Source organism: Ruditapes philippinarum, unplaced genomic scaffold (assembly GCF_026571515.1).
Source record: "Ruditapes philippinarum isolate M1 unplaced genomic scaffold, ASM2657151v2 ctg2486_1_1_1_1, whole genome shotgun sequence".
NCBI lineage: Eukaryota > Metazoa > Mollusca > Bivalvia > Venerida > Veneridae > Ruditapes > Ruditapes philippinarum.
The window spans coordinates 1-22,606 of record NW_026861059.1 but is presented as its reverse complement, the minus strand read 5'-3'; the positions used below and the strand labels follow the sequence as shown (position 1 = coordinate 22,606).

At 33.0% G+C, this 22,606-nt stretch overlaps 2 protein-coding genes across 2 annotated transcripts in view; both read left to right on the top strand.

Annotated features, from left to right (window-relative positions):
• The window catches only part of LOC132714391 (tumor necrosis factor receptor superfamily member 16-like), a 33,244-nt gene extending 19,756 nt beyond the window's left edge, over window positions 1-13,488 (top strand). The window contains exons 4-6 of the mRNA XM_060697254.1: window positions 4,212-4,493; window positions 9,698-9,808; window positions 11,137-13,488. Of these exons, the coding sequence (XP_060553237.1) occupies window positions 4,212-4,493; window positions 9,698-9,808; window positions 11,137-11,372 (629 nt within the window). The 3' untranslated portion in view covers window positions 11,373-13,488. The remainder of the gene's footprint in view (window positions 1-4,211; window positions 4,494-9,697; window positions 9,809-11,136) is intronic.
• Window positions 13,489-20,366: 6,878 nt separating this feature from the next.
• On the top strand, window positions 20,367-22,598 carry LOC132714399 (uncharacterized). The gene is made up of 2 exons (XM_060697279.1): window positions 20,367-21,008; window positions 21,334-22,598. Exons 1-2 carry the CDS (start codon window positions 20,436-20,438, stop codon window positions 22,507-22,509), a joined length of 1,749 nt encoding a protein of 582 aa, XP_060553262.1. The 5' UTR covers window positions 20,367-20,435; the 3' UTR covers window positions 22,510-22,598.
• The last annotated feature ends 8 nt before the right edge of the window (window positions 22,599-22,606 follow it).

Here is a 22,606-nt window from a genome sequence, read left to right as displayed (position 1 = left end):
TCCATTCTAATCACCCATTGATTTGTTTTAACCATAAGTGCTCGAATATTGATGCTCAGTTGCGCAACTGACAATCATACATTTTTAAAATCTATACAGGTATAATTGCTTCTTGAAGATATGTGTAAAGTGTGAGAAAATCTGTAAACCATTTCAACTTTTTTTATTTAATTTAAATAGATCTTTCTACGTGCGAAAGGTTACTGTTACGGAGACCTTACATACGGTGCATTGCGGTATTGATTTATTATATATAATCAACCTGTTAAATGGTGTCGTCGTTTTATAAATACCTCTCTATTGTCTTTAAATATCGAGGAAAAAACATATTTAGTTCTAAAGGTTCGTTCTCCATTCCGTATAATTTATAGAAAAGGAGACCAGTTAACAGTTCCAATTGCGAAAGACTATCGATAAAACCACGCCGGCACTTTCTTTGATGAAAGCTGCCTTAATTGCTTTCCTGCATTCAAAGAACATGTAAATTGAAGATCAAAGGAACTACTGTCGCCGCCGAAGAGAAAGGAGAATTAAGTAAACAGAGATTTCATTCTGATATAAAGATATATAGCATGTCACGGACACGGACGCAATCTGAGCAATTCCTTTGGCTTATTAGAAATGGACGTACATTATTCACGACAGTAAATTTATCATTCGATGCGTTTTAACCGCCATTTTCCGTAAGTCACGTGATTTCACCGGAAGTCCGTCGCAGACGTGACAACGCTGTTTCCTATATGGAACAAACGTTTAATCTTATCTTTTCGTGTTCATTTTGAATGTCATTTACTTAGCATGCTTATAGACTTTTACGATTTTAATTAAGCTTGTAAGTCATTAACGTATTATTTGCGTCTATGACTTATTCTCCGTGTTTGGAATTTCCAAAGTAATCCGCTATATGTGTATTAAAGCTGTCTGATATAGAGTCTCAATTTTGCTTGCCATATTTTTAAAATGTAATTTTCTTCAAATTTTAAGGTTAAAAAGATAGACTTTTAAGATGACGTCAACAATATAATTAGTCTATTCCTTAATCGGTCTATTCGGAAACATACTGATCCTATAGAACTTCAGAGTAGTTCACCTTTGCTTGTTGTATTTGAATTCTTTAAGACATCTGTGATGTTAGTTTTTTGAAAGGTCATTGGTTATACAAAGAGGTCCGCACATGTCATGCAAGGATGGTCGTCCTTACCATTTTCGAACCATAAGAGGGCCGCCATTACGACAATATGACAATATCACAACAACAACAACAAAACAACAACAACAACATATTATTTTTATATGCAATTGATGCGTGTCTTCATTGTAGTTATTCACAGAAAAAAATGAAACTTGGCGTATTTTTCCCCTGTAATTTAAAGAAGAAAGAAATCTGTATTAGAATTTAATTTTGTTTGATTAACAGCTACAGATCAAAGGGCCTATGCAATCAATCGTATTTTAGCTGCGCAATTAATATTGTTCAGTACACAGACATATATCAAATAGAGATCGATTTTCCCCCCTTTAATGTACAATAAAGGATATAGTCTTTGTTTTAAGATGTAACACATGCAAGGTTATATAAAACATTGAATGTAATGACCAAATAATCCATATAAGTACTTTACATGTATTTTTGTGGCAAAGCGGAAAAGACCTTCTCTTAATATTTTCTACAATATTCGGAAGTAACAACCACAACAAAATTAACAACAACAAAAGCAGCAGCAACAACAATTAAGCTGAGGAAACAACAATAATATTATTATTATTAACAACAACAACAAGAACAACAAAAATAACAACAACAACAAGAACAACAAAAATAACAACAACAACGAAAACAACATATTTGGCTTTGGAAACAACAGCAGCATTTACAGCAGCAGCAGCAACATGCAACAACAACAACAACAACAACAACAATTAAGCTGAGGCAGATTAATATGTTATATAATCCTGAACCAATTAACACCTAAGTGTACTGTATCAAAACACATCCTCGATTACACAGTTACCTAGGTTTTCTTAATATCCTGAAAAATTCCTTCAGCGCAAATTTTGACTTCAAAGGACGCTTGGATCTGGAAAACACATTACAAATCAAAGCGAGGCCTCATCATGTATTCCGTTAGAAGCTATTGCTGTGTAATATATGAATTATTAATTTTTTTTATTTTTTTTTCTTACGCCCAGAAATAATACAAGCGCGGATCATAGAGATGTAAAAAAATCTTGTTGGTCACATATTGTACAAGTATGCACGGGTTTCCTACAACTTCAAAAGCTCGTGCATAGAGATGTAAAAAAATCTTGTTGGTCACATATTGTATAAATATATGCACGGGTTTCCTAAAACTTTAAAAGCTCGTGCATAGAGATGTAAAAAATCTTGTTGGTCACATATTGTACAAGTATGCACGGGTTTCCTACAACTTCAAAAGCTCGTGCATAGAGATGTAAAACATCTTGTTGGTCACATATTGTACAAGTATGCACGGGTTTCCTACAACTTCAAAAGCTCGTGCATAGAGATGTAAAACATCTTGTTGGTCACATATTGTACAAGTATGCACGGGTTTCCTACAACTTCAAAAGCTCGTGCATAGAGATGTAAAAAAATCTTGTTGGTCACATATTGTATAAATATATGCACGTGTTTCCTACAACTTCAAAAGCTCGTGCATAGAGATGTAAAAAAATCTTGTTGGTCACATATTGTACAAGTATGCACGGGTTTCCTACAACTTCAAAAGCTCGTGCGTCACGAATGTTTTGCCATATCAAACCTTTTTTTTTATTTCACATTATTACCATTTATTTTCAATTTTATTAGCCAGTCTGATTATTATGTAGTTATAATGTTTTTCAAATCCGTGTATTGATACTATTTTTCAAACTGTGTATTTTGTCAATTGATCCGTACTTATTTATTAATGGAACACGTGAGCGTTTCGAAAATTACGTGTTCGATCCCCGCAAATCTAGCTTAAATAACTAAACGTTTTTTTGACGAAGTGACCTATATTAACAAACCGAGGTCCCGTTTACCGTTGTTGTACTCCTTCCATGCTTAAAGAAACCAGTTGGGAATGGAATATTTCTTTTCTGAACCAGTTGTACTAGCATTATGAACAGTTTCGGAATAATTTTCAACCGGCAACTAAGAATAAACGTCATAGATTTCACGTGAGCGTTCCTTTAGCTTATATTAGAAGCCATTACATGACGTTATTGATGTCTTAATTCAAGAGGGTCACGTGATTAATGTTCTTTATTTGCGTATGAAAGCCTGTACGTAAAGCTAAAAAAACGTTTCGTCGCATGTAAATGTAAAGTTTTAATATAAATGGGCTAAAATTCCCCTCCCTGGTTCCCATATATTCACTGTATATGTGAAAGCAACTTTGATTACAGCTACATGTATGTAAATAGGCATAAGGTAAACTACTTCCGACGTTACTTTCACATATTAGTAAATGAATGTAAAAAGTAAAAAAAAGTTATACAATACATGTAGGTAATTTATTTATGATGATTCATTTGTTGGTAACTACGGAGAGAGAGAGATATATTCAAAACTTTTTTTATCATATAATATTTTGAGAAAATAATTGTTCATCTATAGATCAGAGAAGCGCGTTAGCCGCTGATATGTTCACCTTTCAACAAGGATGATTAGCGCGTATTTTCAGATGAGTTTTACAGATTATCGCGCTGATGTATGAATTAATTGTCGGTTTTTGCAGTTTACTTTGTAATATTCAAAACATGTTTTCCTCGCTTGATAGACAGAAAAATAGATTAATTATAAACCTTGATTTTTCCCCGTATACAAGGAGACAGGTGTATGCCTGTTACACACTATCGTATAGTCCCGAGGCACGGTTTCGGTGTTTTAAGGTAGCAGCACACGTTCAGTCTGAATCCTTCATTTAATTAAGGTGTCTGCTAAAAATAATCGATAAATTTTAGAGCTGGGTGACAAGAGACTTGTCCGTGTTCAATAAATGTACCTCAAATAGCAATTTTTCGATCCTTTTCGTAAAATTTCCGATAAAATCAAATAAAAATACTATTCAAAGATAGGTTATCGGCTGAAAATCTCACTAGAATCACAAGGGGGATAAATCTGTTTCGAATTTAAGTCGTATTTTACAATTTATTCAAGGGCCACGTCAAGAATATTTTTTTGTAAATTCTAAAAATATTTTCAGGTATGCATGCAGGGGGAGTTGAACCAAGGTACAACAGCTCCACGCCGATTGTTTACACGCACGACGATGACGACGATGGTGACGTCATTCCAATTTATTGTTCCGTCCTTGGCTTAGTCGTGGTTGGTCTCCTTTGTTACGTAGTCATCAAACACTGGCGAAGAATGCGTGCGAAACGACGCCACAAAGCACCGTGCAGTCACGAGGACGTAGAATACTCCAAGGCATCTGGTGGTGACAGCGGTATATTTGTAGATAACGAGTCGCCAAAAAATTATTCGTGTAAGTACACTTTAGACACTTGACACAAGTAATGCTTAATATATCCCTTTTAATAAATTGATTTACACGTGCATAGTCTGCTTGCACGATTACGTTTCTTTAACTGAACTAGACAGGGGAAGTAACTGCAGTGGTGACTTCCAAGTGTGTACTCGGTATTTTCCGGTCAGTTTTCGGCGTTCTACGTACGTTATAGGAATAAATGTATTTCCGTATGAGGACGGGGACGCCGAAAGCAAAAAGGAAAAACGTAAACGAACGGAAAAGAATGGTTTTATTACATGAGTGAAAGAATCACTAAATAAATGTAAAAAAATGTTGCATAAATGAAATAACAAGTATCCTCTGAATAAATCTGCCCGTTTCACATTAATTTTAGCACCTGAATATTAATATAATAAAACAATAAAACACATTAACTTAGATTGTAATCGACAAGAACCGACAACTCTGTATGAATGCCAAAATTGTTATTCTTTCTCGATAGTAACAAAAAGCAACAACTCTAGATTGATAAATTTTCTATGGAGGCCAACAAAAAGAATTTTATACTGTACATGCATATATACATGGCAAAAAGGTAGTAAATTATTTAAGCATTTATACATGCATATATACGCAATTAATTAGGATTTTTATTCCTGCAATAATTCGCGTGCTCTTTGCTTCGTTGCATTGCTTCTTTTTATCTGAGGGGTTAATATTGACGAAAGTCGGTGCACTTACCGCACGTGCACCTGCGTTAATGCGCACGAAAAGAAAAGAGTGCACAGTAATTTTCTTTGAAAATATTGTTTATGATCTTGTTTGAGATATTCTTTGTGAATAAAATAAATAAGATAACATTACAGTAGCTTATATCATAGTCTACCTTATAATTATCCATTTAATCAACAAGAGGTCTAATTCTTTGTATTCGTACGAGCTTGCTTGTTTGAAAGAAATGTAACCGTGAAAAAAGTATTACCAGTCATAGCTTTAATTTCAAACCAAAAGAACATTAATTAATGGATAAGAAATCGATCCTTTGTATAAATAGTATTTATAACTTCCATAGGTCAACAAAATCTGACTGATTTATATCGACTGCACGCAAATAACGTGCAAGAGTCGCTAAATGGACATTGATGTCTTCATGTCGCCCAGCTGTAATACCATTAAAGGCACATTAAGTTTTAGAAACGAATGATTTTTCATTCTTTAGAAAAGACAAACATGGGTTTTACAGCGAGAAAATAATAGTTTAAGAGCATGTTAGATGTTTATCTTATAAAAAAAAAAGTAGCGCGGATTGTGAAATTATTTGTTATAAAAGTAACAAAATGTTAAACGAAGTTGTATATTGACTTCCATACTAAACCACTTTAAGTGTGTCAATTGATATTGCCAAAGAGCAATAGAAGTAAAAGGTGGTTGGGGTAATTTGCCAATGAGTTACTTTTTTAAAACTATAATAGGACACCCCCACCCCCAAAAAGGGCTTTCGAAAAATAAATTCCTTTCTGAGGCATAATGCGTCTTTAAGAATAAATTAAAGAATATCCTTTTGCAGAATTTCTATACTTTTCTGTATAGGAAATACATGTTTTTTCAATATTTGCATAATAAAAGTACAATGTATTTAAAAAGTAGTAACTAGTAAATCAAGTAGGAAATTGAATGACGTTTTAATTGTGATGTTATTATTTACGTACAATCCTTTGATTTATGACAAATTATTTCATTAATTACTTATATTTTCTTGAAATAATGCGAATTTTAAATAGGGTTGACATAGAGTATGGCGGTGAGCTAACTGGATTTAAAGCAGCATGCCTGGTAGAAATATTGTGATAAATACTGCATAACCAGTCATATATCGCAAATTAACACTTAATTATTACCTGAATCTTTACTTTTCTTAAAATCTTATTACATTTTTCTTAAGTCTGAATGTTTTATAGTATTTTGTTCATTTGGAGGCATGCGGCTTTAACTGACCATGCCAGGTAGTAAATTGTTGAAGAAAATAAGAAAGCTTCAACCTTTTTACCTCTCATAGTGTTGCATTTCTTATATGTAAATAATACTAGTACATAAATGAGTATTAGAATACCATTAAGTGCTCTATAAAAACTAAAATTGTTGAGTCAGCAAAATAAAAAAATGATCAAATTAATTGAAATTATACATAAATCCTTTAATATATTAAACAAAATAAATTTTAAGTTAATAAGTTAACTCGTAAAAAAAGTCAAGGGACTGTGTGTATGCGTGTGTGGGGGATGTTGGAGGAGGACGGGGTTAGATTCAAACCCCTGTGATACTATTGAATGTGATTCACGTTCGAAAATAGGCTGTTCCTTTTGACATTGATTATTTGAATTATACATGTAGCCTCTTTCTGATAAGTCTTCGATATTCGTGTAAACGTAAGGGAATATGACTATCATAAAATACTGTTTAATGAACCTAGTAATTATTTTTACAGAATGCGTACTCGAAAATATCCGGCCCGAAAATTCCGACAAAATATATGATATCCATCTGGGACAAGAATAGATAATTTTCATCTGAGTTAAACGGTAATTTCAGGAAGAAAAAAACAAAGTAGATAATGCAAGATATTTTTGTGATTTCAAACTCATAGAAATAGTTTTTTTCCTTTTATCATTCGTATACATAGTAACACATGGAAGTTAAACTTTTTTTTTCGTTGAATGGGTCTATTTCTGAAAGAAATATAATTAAAAGCAATGAAAACGCCATATGCTTGCAAGTGATATCGATTGATATTTGTTTACTAAGAGTGAAAATACGCAATATATCTCATTGAAATTGTAATGAGACAATAGCGAAATGGAAATATCAAATGAATCGAAAGCGATGTGAGTAAAATGAAGTGAGAAATATAGCATATATCTCACTGCTAATCACTAGCAAAATTAAAAGATGCAGACGTATCATGAGCAACGTTTACTAAACTCAAGCCACATATATACGTAATTAGATCCTTGCAACTGCTTAATTTGTATAATTGATTTGCCCTGCTTTGAAGTTGGAACAGTCTTTTTTTAATTTTTAAGGGCTTTCAATATAAAAATACAAATTCCAGTTTATAACCATGATATTTATAAATCCCGGTCAGACTGTACGTGCAGAATAGACTGGCTCTATATTGGCGGCAAATGTTTATCATTTCCGGTTCCGTTCGGGTAATGTGTAATATATATCCAAGTAAGCCATGACAATATCTTTTTTTGTAAAATTGATTTTTTTCCCTTTCGATTTTGCAATGTTCTCACTGTGTTCAAAGGACTGAACTGATATTTTAGATTGTCGTAAATACCGAAAATTATAATATTTAAAATAAATGGGCAGGGTAATTGAAAAAAGGGAAGGAGCGTTTGAAACATAAAAGGATATATTAAGCGAACTTAATTTTTTCAAATTAAGTCGCTTTACGAGAATTTTCATTTATTAATTCTCTTTCAACATGACTCCACACAATTTAAGTATTTACTTACAAGTTAGTAATGCCTCATTTACTAAAGGAAAACATAAACTTTATTACTAGTTTCTGGTTGAATAAAGATATACGCAACGATCCATCCATAATTTCATAAATGTAATTTTTTCGGGAAAAGAAGACTCGTTTGCCTAATTAAGTCCTCGTATGTTCAAAGACATACACCGTCTTTCATTTCTTTGTATTCACGAAATTAAATCGCAATTTAAGATGAAGGAAAGTTGTGAGGCTGAAATAATGCGCAAATCAACTGATAAATTAAAGGGACTCCGTTGAGGTCCAAAAGTCTAAAAACATAAAATTTGAATTTCTTACATAGCTCAACCTGGGCACTTAAAACAGAAAGATATGCAACAGATAATTCATAAAAATATTCAGAAATGAATTGAAAACCTATTTTTGTGTTATTCTTAGCCCGATTTGAGAGAAAAGCGTCGCATTTATGTCGAAAAATTATTTGTAGTCCCGGCATTTAAAATGAAAAACTGCGGACGAGTCCCTTTAATTTTTAGTTCCTTCTCTGTTTAAGAAGATAAACAAGGTGCCTATATCATGTGACATTTTGTGGTCTGCATGGGGCAGAAAACCGACACAAAAGTCCGTTTATTTAAGAGATAATGTATTTTAAGCAGAATATGGGAAGTATTGAAGTGACATTTGATTATAGGCTTTTGCCATTAAATGCCCTTGCGCATATATTTTAATTTCATCTTTTTTTTCAAAATTAAGCCTTCCGTGTTCTATTCACATAATTAAATATACACATGAAATTGTGAAAAAAAAATCTGTATGCAGTTGCCTTTTATGTCAACTTTCTAGTCACTTTTTTTAATTTAAATTTAGTTTATACGATTTTAGACTTTTTGCCCAAAGTCATTTCATTTTGTGTCAGATTTACGACGTAGGCGCCAATATAAAAGTCATTTAACATCAACCATAAATACTCCTTGACCACAAACACAACATTTTTTATAGATCAATTTGATGAAAAAAGGCCACCACCACTAAAAGGTGTACGAAAGTTAAAACCACTGACCCAAAGATAATTAAAAGGGAAAAAGAAAATGAAAGAAAATGAAAAAACTGACACAAAATCGTGAAAAGGGACGGGCAACCAATTTAACATTATTAGACTTTATATTAGTGTTTTATCTTTAAAATGGCCTCGGTAATTGTGAGATATATCATTTTAATGTATATTGACGAACGCATTAAAAAGATAACCACTTACAATGTGAAGATTCACATATGATTCATATATGGGTGACCAACCATCAATACATATATTTTTTGTCAGTGAATTTATCATTAAATCTTGCTATCTGTGTAGAGAAAAGTATACAGCTTATTTACTTTTTCTCAATCGTTTTAATTGATCTCATACCTAATCGATCACAGATCAATCATATCTAGTAATTATTTGGTAATGAAACACCATGCGGGAACCTTCGTCTTTACATCTCCAACCTGCTTCACCATTCCCAGCCGATATATCCCGAAATCTTGATTGTTTTTATCGTCTAACAGATACGGGCAATCTGTCGTATGTTTATAACCGGACGAAAAAGAAGACAACTCTAGACAACTCTAGACAGAAATACGATAACATCAGTAATAACTTTTTAAAAAAATCATTTTTCATATTTAAAAAAAATATAATTATAAATTTTGACGCTCCCTCTCCCTCTCTTTGCAGATTGCCTTACATCACGTGTCCGAGATCTTCCAATATCTAAACGAACAGAGCTTGAAAAGATTCTATCTTCACCACAGTCAGATAGTTGGAAAATGCTGGCTAAAGAACTTGGTAAGTAAAGATTAAGAGATATGTGTATGTAGGAACTGCAAAATACTGCAAAATATTAAAGGGACTCTACTGAGGGTTTTTTGACATGCTGGGACTGAAAATATTGTTTTCCAGATAAATGTACCATTTTTGATAAAGGTTTAGACCACTTATCTTTGTGCAAATTCAAATATCATTCGCGCACTTCGTTTTTCCAAAATAATTATTCAAATTGTAAAAAATGACCCAAAATGAAAAGCGTTTAAACGCTTTTCACTCAAATCGGGCTAAGAAAAGCATAGAAATACGATTTTTAATTTATTTCAAAGTTTATTTCTTTACTATCTTTGCATATATTTATGTTTAAAGTGCCCCATCTCATTTATGTAAGACATTCAAATGTTATGTTTTAGGCTTTTAAACTTCAGTGGAGTCCCTTTAACCTGGAAACACAAGATTTTTTTATATTTAACATAAAAATGAAAATAGTAGCAGATGACTTGTTTGATAGACCAATATCTTGACATATTTCCTGATAATGTTAGAAATTATAAACATATAAAATTTTAAAGGAAACCATAAAGCTCCATGAGGTATTTAATATGAAGGGAAATAATTCGTGTACTTGCGTTACGTTATTCCTGTACAAGTTGTTCCACATGATTTCTAATGGCAAGCCAGCCAACGCTACTGTGCCCAAATTGTTGTCTGCTCAGTATAATTACATTAGTATTTTGATATTATAACGTTTCACAAATGCCCTTTTCATCAATATACTGATATTTTTATCTCGTGGAACCATTTGTATATGAGAGAAAATGATAGTTTCTTAACTTTTTAATCCTACTTCCGAATTGTTTTTTTTTCAAAATTGAAAGATATACTATGCTCAGATTTGATATTAAAAATTATTGATAATTGCTACACAGCCTCTTTGTAAGTATAAAATAAACATGTTTTGACTTCACACAAAGTAGATATGTTATGTTTAAAATACTACACACAATGTGATAACAATACTGGCACTTTTTTTAATGAAATGACCAACTCTTTACTTGTCCCGTAATAGGGAACGCAGCTTCCCATACATAGTTTATTCATTCTTTTATTTAGATTAGACATATTGCGAAAGAATGTCATAGATTTTAATAAATAACTGTGATTAAAATATTTTCCTTAAGAATGAGCATAGTATGTCTTTAAAAGTCGTGGTATGTTTATATTTATGGCTGCAGCTAAAAACTATCGTCCTTAAGAGAAGACAACACATATTCGTTATATATTGGTGAATTTACTATCGATTGTGTAAATTTAATACATTTTCCTCATATATTTTTCCTTTCATTCAGGTTACAGTAACAAAAGAATGGAACAGTTTGAATCTAAAAAGAAAAATGACACAAACAGTAGTTTTAAACACATGCTACATGACTGGGAGCGCAGAGATATTGCTATAGTCAGCCATCTTTTACAGTGCTTACGTAACATTGGGCGCGAGGACGCCGCGCGGATACTATATTTAGACTCCACAGAGGGGAGAACACAACTTTTGGTCAAACAACAACAACAAAATCATGTTGTGTGACTACACTAAAGGCCTTCATATTTTTATTATGTTGATAAAATCAACATGATATCTGTAGATCTCTATGTTATATTGTGACTGGCTCGGCATTGATTGAACTCCGAATCTTTTTATACAAAAAGAAGGCATGATCTGCCATGTTGGATTTTAATGATCTATTTATAGAAATGTGACGTAATTAACTTCCGGTCAAAGTTAAGAAAAATGCCGGATGTTTAGTACTGTCAAAGTGATTGTGATAGTGAAGTGTAGATATTAAGAAGTGCTTTTTCATTTAATGAAAAATGTTCTTTCATGTTTTATGTTTGACGCTGATGGCGCTGAACTAATGACGTCAGAGGAGACAAAAATGTTTGATGAACGCCGTTATGATTGTTTAATCTCATTTATCATGACTTTATAATATTGCTCATTTTGTTATTTTCTACATGATTAATCAACTCAAATAACAAGTTGGAGATTATCATTCTATTTTTTATTTAGCATGTATATATATATATACATGTACAACAGTGCATAATTAAACACTTTTCTGAAATCCATGGATCTCGTGAAATCGTTTGACGAATTTGGGCGAGCTACTCAGATAGTTTTCTTAAACTGTGTCTAGTTTTTTTAAAGTTGTATCCACTTATGTCTTTCAGGTATTAAACTGTTAATAGTAGAAATGAAGTATGCCTTGTTAAAATGACCACAGTAGATGTCATACTCGTCTGTTCGTAACTATGCAGTGAATCTATTTATAGATTCTACTGTCTGTATCAAACTTTGTTAATTCGAACACTGTTAAAGCGAATTCTTGTTTATTACGAACACAGTTTTACTTCTCGATAAATATATACAATTTGTTTAGTGTCCGATGATAAAAATCGTTCCAAAAAAAATTATAATAGGATAATACATAACATGCCATGGGGTAATTAAAGGCCCATTATGCCCTAGAAATGCTTTTATGGTGCGAAATATTTTTTTTATTTTTTTTGTATCCTGTAAAAGATTCCAAAATGATACTAATTGGCCAAATACCTGTACCATCTTTAATGTCTGTTTCTTTCTAGCAATGAGATTAAGTGTTTTGTATAGAAGTCAAAATAGAGATCTACTACTTTGTTTACATTTTGCTACTTTTATAACAAATATTGTTACATTCAGCTCTACTTTCTTCAGATGATAAGCATCTTACAGACATAAAACCATTATTTAAATGTTATAAAACTATTGTTTTTACCTTTTCTAAAGGAAGTAAAATATTATTTGTTTCTGAGGGACAATATGCCTTTAACATACAGCAATCAGGTGTTTCTAAAAGAAGTAGATATATACATAATGCAAATTAAGTGGACATTAAATTTTTCTACATATGTTTAGCTAATACAGTTCAAGAAATCCATTGACTTTTTTTTCTAGATTTTATATTGTAAGTTAATCATAAACGAAATATTACCATTATGTACAAATTTGTTTTTGTTTCTTTAATTTTCATATTTTTCTGTGATAGTGTGTAAGATTTTATTATAATAATAACATCACTTCAAAGTTTTTGAAGGTGGTTATTATTTAATTCTTAAATTGGGCAAAATGTAGACGTCCGGTTTAGTCTCAATTACAAATCCCTTCTCTACATTCTCTACAGATGGAACCGGAAGTGAGAAGTCGTTGCTATCAGTAATGAGCAAGCCCAGTTTGTGCGTTCGTGTTTACACTGTTGGTAGCATATTTTCTTCTTATTAAAAATGGACTGATCCAAATTCAAAGCAGGGCAAATCCATTACAAAAAAATCAGCAGCTTTAAGGGTTAATTTACCACCGTGCTGCTCAGCGTAGTTCTATTAAGCTATAGATGTAGGAAGCCATTAGAGGTATTTGCTCCCTACCCTAAAACTAATGCGCAGGGAGATAACTCATATAAAATTATGTTTGTGGATACATAGGTTGTTTCCCTTGATTTTTTTTTAATTGCACGTGCAAGTTACGATTCCATCTATGAAGAATGTGTATTCTTGCTCTTTTTTTCTAATTGCAATATATGTACATGTCAACTTTGTTATGTATTTTATAAAATATTATACTTGCCATTTTCTGTTTCATTAAAAAAATAAAAATAGATAAAAAATAACATTTCTTGCTCTTGTCTTTTTTTTTTTTTTTTTTTTTTTGAAAGGCAGTCTGGTAAATCTACTAGCCGTTTTTTTCTATTTGTTTAACGGTTTATTTAGGACTCGGCTGGTATTAAGCAGGGTTGCGTTTCATAGAAAGTCCTAAGTCTGAATTCAGTTTTTCAAAAAATGACACAATTTTGGAATGCAAAGAAAATGCTTAGTTTATGACTCCTTTGTTATGACTCTTTTAGTGTCAAGCAATACAAATGAACATTCACACATTGCGGATTAAAGAAAGGGCCTACCATTTTATTTTCATAGGAAGTTGAATTAAAAAAATAATAGTCTTTGACATAAAGTAATGTTTATTGAAACGATGTTGGGCTAGTCCTCAAGTTTGGCTAAGCTTAAATTATGAAACATAGCTAGCCTAGCTTTCTTGAATCATTTTCAACAGTTCAATAAAATCCATGCCGCATTATGACTGAACTCGTTAAAGAACTGCTTCTTCAGATTTATGTCAAAGTAATGATCTCTGCATACGAATTAAATAATACTTCTATTTGTAACGTCGCTTTTCATTGCATAATAGTGACGTTTATATAGTTTTTCTTAAAATACTGCACTTTTAAAACGCAAATTTTCATTGGACAATCGTAACGTTTATATTATTAGTTATAAAGATTGTTGACAGGTTATATGGCCCTATATAAACGGCTATTTGTAAATATAACCCGAGACGTTAGGCGAGGGTTATATTGCAAACAGACGTTTATATACTAAGGGAAAAATAACCGGTCAACAATCTTTATAACGAATTTATAATACAGCAAGCATCATTATTTAGAAAAAAGTAAGATTTCTTCATGGATCGACAGAAGACGTGTCACGATTATCCAATGAAAAGCGACGTTACAAACGTGCAGTATTATAAAGTTATATGTACGACTGCTGTCAATTTTCTAAGAAATCTCTTTTTTTTTCTAAAAAAAAAGGAAGTTTGCTGAATTATAAATTCGTTGTAAATATTTGTCACGGTTCAAAACTGTTCACTATTTGGGAGAGATAATGTGTAAGCGGACGGATAGCTCAATCTGAGGGTTCCGGGTTTGAGTCCCGGTCAAGCAGCACATTTTTCTCACCCTGTGACATTTGGCGCCCAACGGGGGACCGTGATGGTATAAGCTCCGAGTCCAATTTCACATTCGAGGACGAATTTCAATCCAGCGGGGGAGTATGTCACGATTCAGACCTGTTCACTATTTGTTCATTTCACAAAATGTATAAGCGGCCGGATAGCTCAGTCGGTACGGTATTACGATGGTCCGGTCAGACTGCACATTTTTCTCACCCTCTGACATATTCCTGACAGGTTATATTGACCGTATATAAACGGTTGTTTGCAATATAACCCTCGCTTAGCGACTCGGGTTTTATTTCCAAACAGCCGTTTTAAAGGGCCATATAACCTGTCAAAAATCTTTATAACTAATAATATAACAGTAAGAGTTAAACGTTTATAGTTTATATAGGATTTATAAAGGCATGCCTTCGAATTCTATTTATAGGACTTGACATAATTATTCTAATATACTCTTCTAATGATTGAATAAAGCAGACAATTAACAACCGATGGGAAGTAATAAGGTAAAGTCAGTGGTATCAGTTCTCATTGAATTATGTCACAAGGAAAATGCTCCCCTTAGAATTTTTTATTTCATTTCAATTTCTAGGTCGTCTAGCACCGGATTAAGCAAATTCCACACTGAAAATAAATTGGTAAACGTTATAAATATTGGTAGCATGTAACTCTGTCAAGAAATGTGACAAAATTGTGTCCCCTTTTTCGATTTTCAACTACGGTAAACTTATTTTTTTATCTCTGTTTTTATCCTTACCCTTTTAGGTAGTTTTTTTTATCTTAAACATTGGATACTTAGTAACCCAAAGCAAGGAAGATAACTCTGGTAAAGGTTGTGACAAACATTTTTTTTTCATTTAGAATGTCGATTTAATTATAGTACCGCCCATTGTTTCAGTATACACTATGGTACCGTTAAAGGTAATGAATCTTACTCACAGGGTAGATATTTAAACAAAGACAAATGTTTTGGATTTATCTCTAATGCACATTCCAAAATCATTGCATCTCTGAGCACGGTGTGTCCTGAGTCAGGTCCTTCTTCATTGGCAAAGGTCAATGTGTTGTGTCAAATTGCTATTCTTCAAACCAAATTCTAGTCACATCAGGGCACTGCATAGGTCGGTCCTTGGCTCTTTTCTTTTCCTCCTATACATCTTTACAGTAATAACTTCCCAAAATCAACCACTTCCAATATACAATTTATTTTGCAGAATATACTGTTATGTACATTACAGTCACTTTAGTCCAGCCGGTGGTTGTCAAACTCTTTAATATGATTTTATGTAAGGAACTTAAACCCAAGGGAGGGGGCTATAAATACGCCAAATCCTCCATATCTGTTGCCGTTAAAATCCTGAATAACTACCATACAAACTACATAATCAAACATTTCCCGTGAAAAAAAAAACAACAAAAAAACACACAAAAAAGAAACACGCTGGTTATCTTAATGTAGAAATCAGCCTCATGACAGATCAGACTTCTTCAAATACATTAATTCTTTTTTTCCATATACCGCAAACTTTTGGAACAGTTTTTTAGAACAAGTTGAAACTTTGTCTGCTAGTGATCACAGGTTTTCATTCAAAATAATGTGTGTTTTGGAGGCTGAAGGACATTTTGCTAGTACAGAGGGTCCTGAGGGTGGGTCCCTTGGGGATGGTAGGGCTTGGTCCCATGCCGATAACCTGCGCTATTATAATAACTCATTCAGCGAACAGTTGCACAACTTTCCTAGTTCCCAGCAGTTTTTTAACTTTTTTCTTTATATTTTACTTTGTATAGGCCCTTGATCTTTTATTTTTCCACACCCTTCCAGTCTGTTAGCTATTTTATATACTAAGTATATTTTTCACGAACCCTTATAGGTAGATCTATACTCTTTTGAGACTTGAAGCATTCTTCATAGATAGATATGATTTTGGCCACGAATAAGACCTGAAAATTAAATTTGGCACTGTATGAAAGTGTTAAAGTGGTTAAAAATATTTGAGCCGCGTCATGACAAAACCAACATAATGGGTTTGCGACCAGCATGGATCCAGACCAGCCTGCGCAACCGCGCAGTCTGATCAGGATCCATGCTGTTCGCTATCAGTTTCTCTACGTAAGCGCGGATGCGCAGGCTGGTCTGGATCCATGCTGGTCGCAAACCCATTATGTTGGTTTTGTCGTGACACGGCTCATTGATAAAAAATATTAAGATAGGTTTTAAATAAATCATGTTGCAAATTGGCGTTTTCAAAAATGAAAACAGTATTACAATGGCGTGCACATATACTTGTATATACTTTTTTTGGTTTAATTGTATGAAATTTAAATTCCGCAGAACGCCAGAAACCATATACACAACGATCACTACAATAGATTTCACCATATGAGCCGCGTCACGACAAAACCAACATAGTGGGTTTGCGACCAGCATGGATCCAGACCAGCCTGCGCATCAGCGCAGTCTGATCAGGATCCATACTGTTCGCTGTCAGTTTCTCCACTTGTAATAGAGTTGGTAAGCGAACAGCATGGATCCTGATCAGACTGCGCGGATGCACAGGCTGGTCTGGATCTATGCTGGTCGCAAACCCATTATGCTGGTTTTGTCATGACGCGGCTCATATTATGTAGTATTATCATAAATAGGACATATCTTAGACTTCGGAACATAAACAAAAAAATCACAAGAGAACATTTGTATTAGATTAATTAAATCTTGGTACATAATATGTATGTAGTTATTATAGTTACATTAAATACCGGATTGCAAGAAAACAAATTCAAAATTCAAGAGGATAATCGAAAGCGCTTAGCCCTTGTATCATCCCAGTATCATTCTACAGGCATATCTGATTGCAAAAAGTCTCAATAAATTAGTTATTTGCAAAAATACTAACAAAAACAAAAAAACAACAACAAAAAAGCACAATGATAAGCAAATAAATGAGGACATATCTTATCTTATTTATGTACTGTTCGAAAATGTATCAGTTCGTTCGTTTCGTTTTAAAATGTTTTTTTCGTGAATCTATTTCTCTATTCTAGAGTTATTTCCCTTTTATTTAAAGACCCCATTTGCACAAGATGTGTAGGCCTGAATCGAAACATTAGCCTAGGTAAGTTTTCCCGTTTAGTTTGCTCAATATTGAACTGAATTTCACTGAGATCTGACATAGTCAGTGCTAAGAGTGACCGTAAACGAATTTAAAGCAGTATGATGTAGAGGGAATCCGGGTCAGCTCGGCCCTAAAACATACTCGGCCCCCGAGTCAGCTCGGCCCTATTCCAACTCGGCACGGGTCAACTCGGCCCACTTTTAAAAATGGGTAAAGGACATCAAGGGACTCCTATTATCACGGGCTATTACTATCAGTCAATGTGTATGTTAAAGATACCGATTAATTAGGTGATAATTATGATTGACTCATTCATTCAAATTTGATTAGTGACCACCTGCAATTAATTAGAAGCTTATGCTATTAAGTAAACACGGTCTTGTTTCGTATTTTTGAAAATTTCTTTTCAAACAAAACGCATCTCAGGAAACACATTTTTATTATATCTATATTCACGGACCTGGGAAAAAAAATATGAAGTTATTTTATCAATTTGTTCATATTTTTTCTTCCCAGGTTCGATAATCGTGCCTGTGTCTACATTAATTGTATCGAATCTGCAAGACAAATAAATAATTTTTTTTCTGAATATACTTTATTTCATCAGAGGTACAATGTATAATTATAGAAGAAGAAGAAGAATCTTTATTTTGCCAATTAACTCTCAAAAGAGTCATGTACAAGCATTCATAATATATACAATAACATGTATGCTTAAGTAAATAACTAATTACATAGCAAGATGACGTGACTGTAAGTATTTCTTTTTCTTTCATTATTATAATAGTTACATTAAATTCTTGCAATCCGGTATTTAATGTAACTATTATAATAATGAAAGACATTTAATTTAAAAGTTATTTACTTTTTGAGAGATTCTACATTCAAAATATACAATAATAAGAAGTACTTTGTGTATGTATTACAGTAGGCTTGCAATCACGGGATTATATAATAATAATATAAGATATTTCTTATTATTCATTTACCTTAACAACATGCAAAGCAAAGTAAATACGTTATAGGCCTATATATTTTTGTAAAGTGGGCCGAGTTGACCCGTGCCGAGTTGACCCGTGCCAAGTTGGTATAGGGCCGAGTTGACTCTTTTCCATGTAGAGGTAGAAGTCTACTTTTTTTGTGTGCTTTTAGCACTGTTAAGTCCAATTTATAAGAGGGCCTTACCTCTGTCAATTTTGTCAAACATTTAAACTGTCCTACGAGTCACAAGACACTTGGTGCGGGGGGGGGGGGGTCAGAATCTATCCCTTTGCTTGAACCACAGGTGCCAATCGAACCACACGGTACCAAAGCTAGATTATGAGATATTGTCGTAATGGGTCAGAATCTCGATTCTAGAGGCGAGATATTGCCCAAACACACAATACCACAATATCTCGTTGCACAGTCCAATTAGTTGGACCTGGAAATGGTTTAAACAAAACCTATGACAGAAGCCCTATTTTTGTTAAAATGTTAAAAGAATTTAACTGACAGTGTTAACTGTTAACAAGGTGGGTCAAGTCCAATTCCCAATTTAGACTTTTTTATATGCCATTATGCCTTAACAAATTTTGGTATATATTGTTAAGCACCTGGTCTGTCTGCACAACTGAAATAGATAAAGCCCAAATAACAAAATAAATAGCTTCTAATTCCATTTCTATGGGCAGTCTTTCTGTTAGCAAATTTGTGTCTTTCTGTATCTTTTGAACTGATGAAAGAAAATTGAAACTACTTGACAGAAGTGTAGGAGACGAGGTGCAGGGTGTAGATTTTACCTTGCTCAAGTCAAGGTCACACTTAGTCATTATGTATGAATTATTATTATGTTACTATAATGCCCATAGCTTAGATACTTTATGGCATGTAGCATTGCCTCGTGGACCTCTACAAATATTTGATCAATCATGCACTAAGGGATAATAATACCCTCTCCCTAGGGTCATTTACCATCAGAAGGATAACTAAGATGACATATTTTTCAGACAAGTAAACAGGTCACTGCCCTGATATAAAGTTTATTTTTAAGTTACTCAAACTAATTTTTAATCAGGCATATATTGCTCAGCCTTTGCGATCCCCTTGTTTCCATATCTTGTCAGCACAAATAATAATATCATTTATTTTTACCTTTTTAGGTTACATGACAATTTATCATGAAGATACAGCTGTGTGCAGGACCTGCAAACTATTACCGGTATACCAAGACATTGTGAACAGCCGCAAAGATCAGCAAAATACCAGTTTTCATTTGAATGATATACTCAAGATAATGGATACAAAAATTGTTGTGCAAAAACACACAACAATTTTTTAAGTATTGCTTATAAAATGGGGAAAACAATGAGCACATATTAACCTTTATTTAGGCATTTCCTGAATTAATAAAATCTGAAAATGGAACTGAGTGGAGAATCTGAACAAATGGAGAATATGATAAACAAACATATATCTCATTATAAAAAGGACAATAAAGGTAATATATTTGAAGAAAACCTACATGTAGAGATGTTTAGGGGGGTATACAAAAATGGGGGCTGATGACAATGTTTATGTTTGACTTGAAACCCCGGGGGAAGGAGTTAAAAAGTGGAAGAAAAAACTACTAAACAAGCAAAGGGTATATTAATCAAAAAATATATATTATTATAAAAAGTACAATCAAGATCTTTCATTTAAAGAAAACCTAGAGGACATTGAGGAATATATGGTCGTTAAGGCTGATGATAATGATGATGATAACAGTAATAATGAGTTGAATGATAATGACCAGGTAGTTGTAAGTGATGGAACATTCTCTAAACAAGTATTTATAGCTCACAATGAAGTTAAATTAGAAGTGGACAAATCAGAATGTCTTACACATGTGAATACTGAGAAAAGTATTGTAAGTGACAAACAACAGATTGAATTATGCCTGTCCAAAGTTAGTGACTCTGATAAAATGGTGATTGTTAAAACTGAAGACGATGTCATTCAACCAACTAGTGATCTACCTTATATGAAGCAAGAGGAACTTGCAGGAATCTTAGGATCTGTAAAGGAAGAAGTATTAGAGAGGTGTAATGAACTGGAAAATTCAAAGTGTCAAATTTGTGGACTTACTTTTACCAATTATTTGCAATATTTAGACCACAGACTTTTGTGTTTCCTAGGAAAGAACCAAGATATACAAGTAAAGGTAGAAAGGGATGAAACAGGTGACACTTCTTGTTATTCAAACTTCAATATTGATGAAACTGAGATGAAAAATGAAACAGTACCAACTGTTGAAACAGAGGTTGGTTCATAAAACTTATTTAATTATCAGGAATTACATAGAGTTTTTTTTTTCATAAAAAACATATTAAATTATCAGGACTGCAAAGTACTGTTGAGATGCGATGAACATTAACATTACAATGTTCAGTTCTTTGCATACAACATACTTGTTACACTTTGATAAAGACTTTCTTTCATATTTTTGTTTATAAGAAATGTAGACATTAAAGATACATATAGTATGTATATATTTGAATACAATGTCTTTACATGTAGGCATGGTAATGATTGTTGATGAATTATTAAAATTTCTCCAATGAAATTATTTACACTTCCATTTTAAGGTCGATGGTGATGATGACAACATCTTGAGGATGGAGCAGCCTGATAACATTAGAGATAACATCGCATATACTCAGATTTTGCCTCTGCATGATGACAATAATGTTGCGATAGGCAACAATAGTTTGCAGTCGCCAACAACATATTCTCCTACTGCCGTTAGCAACAACATTGCAGTTAGCAACAACAGTGCCGTTAGCAACAGCATGCAATACAGCCAACCGTTACCTCAGTTACTTATTCAAAACTCTTCTGTAGGGGAAGAAACAGTTGAAGTCGAGGAATTCACATTACCTTGTTTTTATTGTAAAAAGATTTTCCCAGTCGAGGACAAAATATCATATATACAACATGTACAAGTGAAACATCTTAATGGAATGAATAGAATTTACAGAGCTGAATTTTTACGCAGTAAATTTGAAGAATTGAAAAGGTATTTTGAACAAGCAATTTGGCATGACTTGGGAAGAACAGTAAAGATGTGTCGTCGTAAAGATTGCAAGTATATATTTATTGATACGTCGTATATGATTAAACATGATCTTAAAGTTCATAAACACCATAAGTATGTATGCAGCATAGCTGATTGCCATAGAGTATTCAGTAGTAAAGGTCCATTGAGGTCTCATGAAATTGTTGATCATGCAAAGACTGCTACAATAAAAAAGAATGAAGGTGATTCAAATGAACACGTTAAAAAAATTGATAACATTAAGCACTTCAAACAAACTAATGATGAAGTGAGTGATGGTTCACAATCTGCCAAGAAAAGAAGTATTGTTAATACTTTGACCGATGCAGAAAAATCTGTTCATAACAGGGAAAGTGATCAATGGGAATTGCCTGAAATACCAAAGAAGAAAAATAGAAAATTCGCAAGTGATATTGATGATGAGGCTGTGAATGATTTTGATATGATAAACAAAGACATGGTTTACGATGAAAATGAAAAGGGAGACCCTTTTCAAAGGTATTTGTACAAGCATGTAGGACAGGCAGAGGAAATACCAAAACCAATCAAACAAGTTTCAAATCGTAAGAGAAAATGTAGACGGAAAGCAGTATCCTGTATGGAAGGGACAGATAAATGTAATAATATAAATGATAATTCAGTTAAATACCCATGTAAATATAACGGCTGCAGTATGGTATTTATATCCAATGAAGAGAGAAGTTGATCATGTGAAAAACTTCCATATAGTAAATATGTATAACGAGGTGAAGAGACAAAGGAAATTAACTTTCAAGTGTATGAGTGTGGGATGTGAGAAGAAT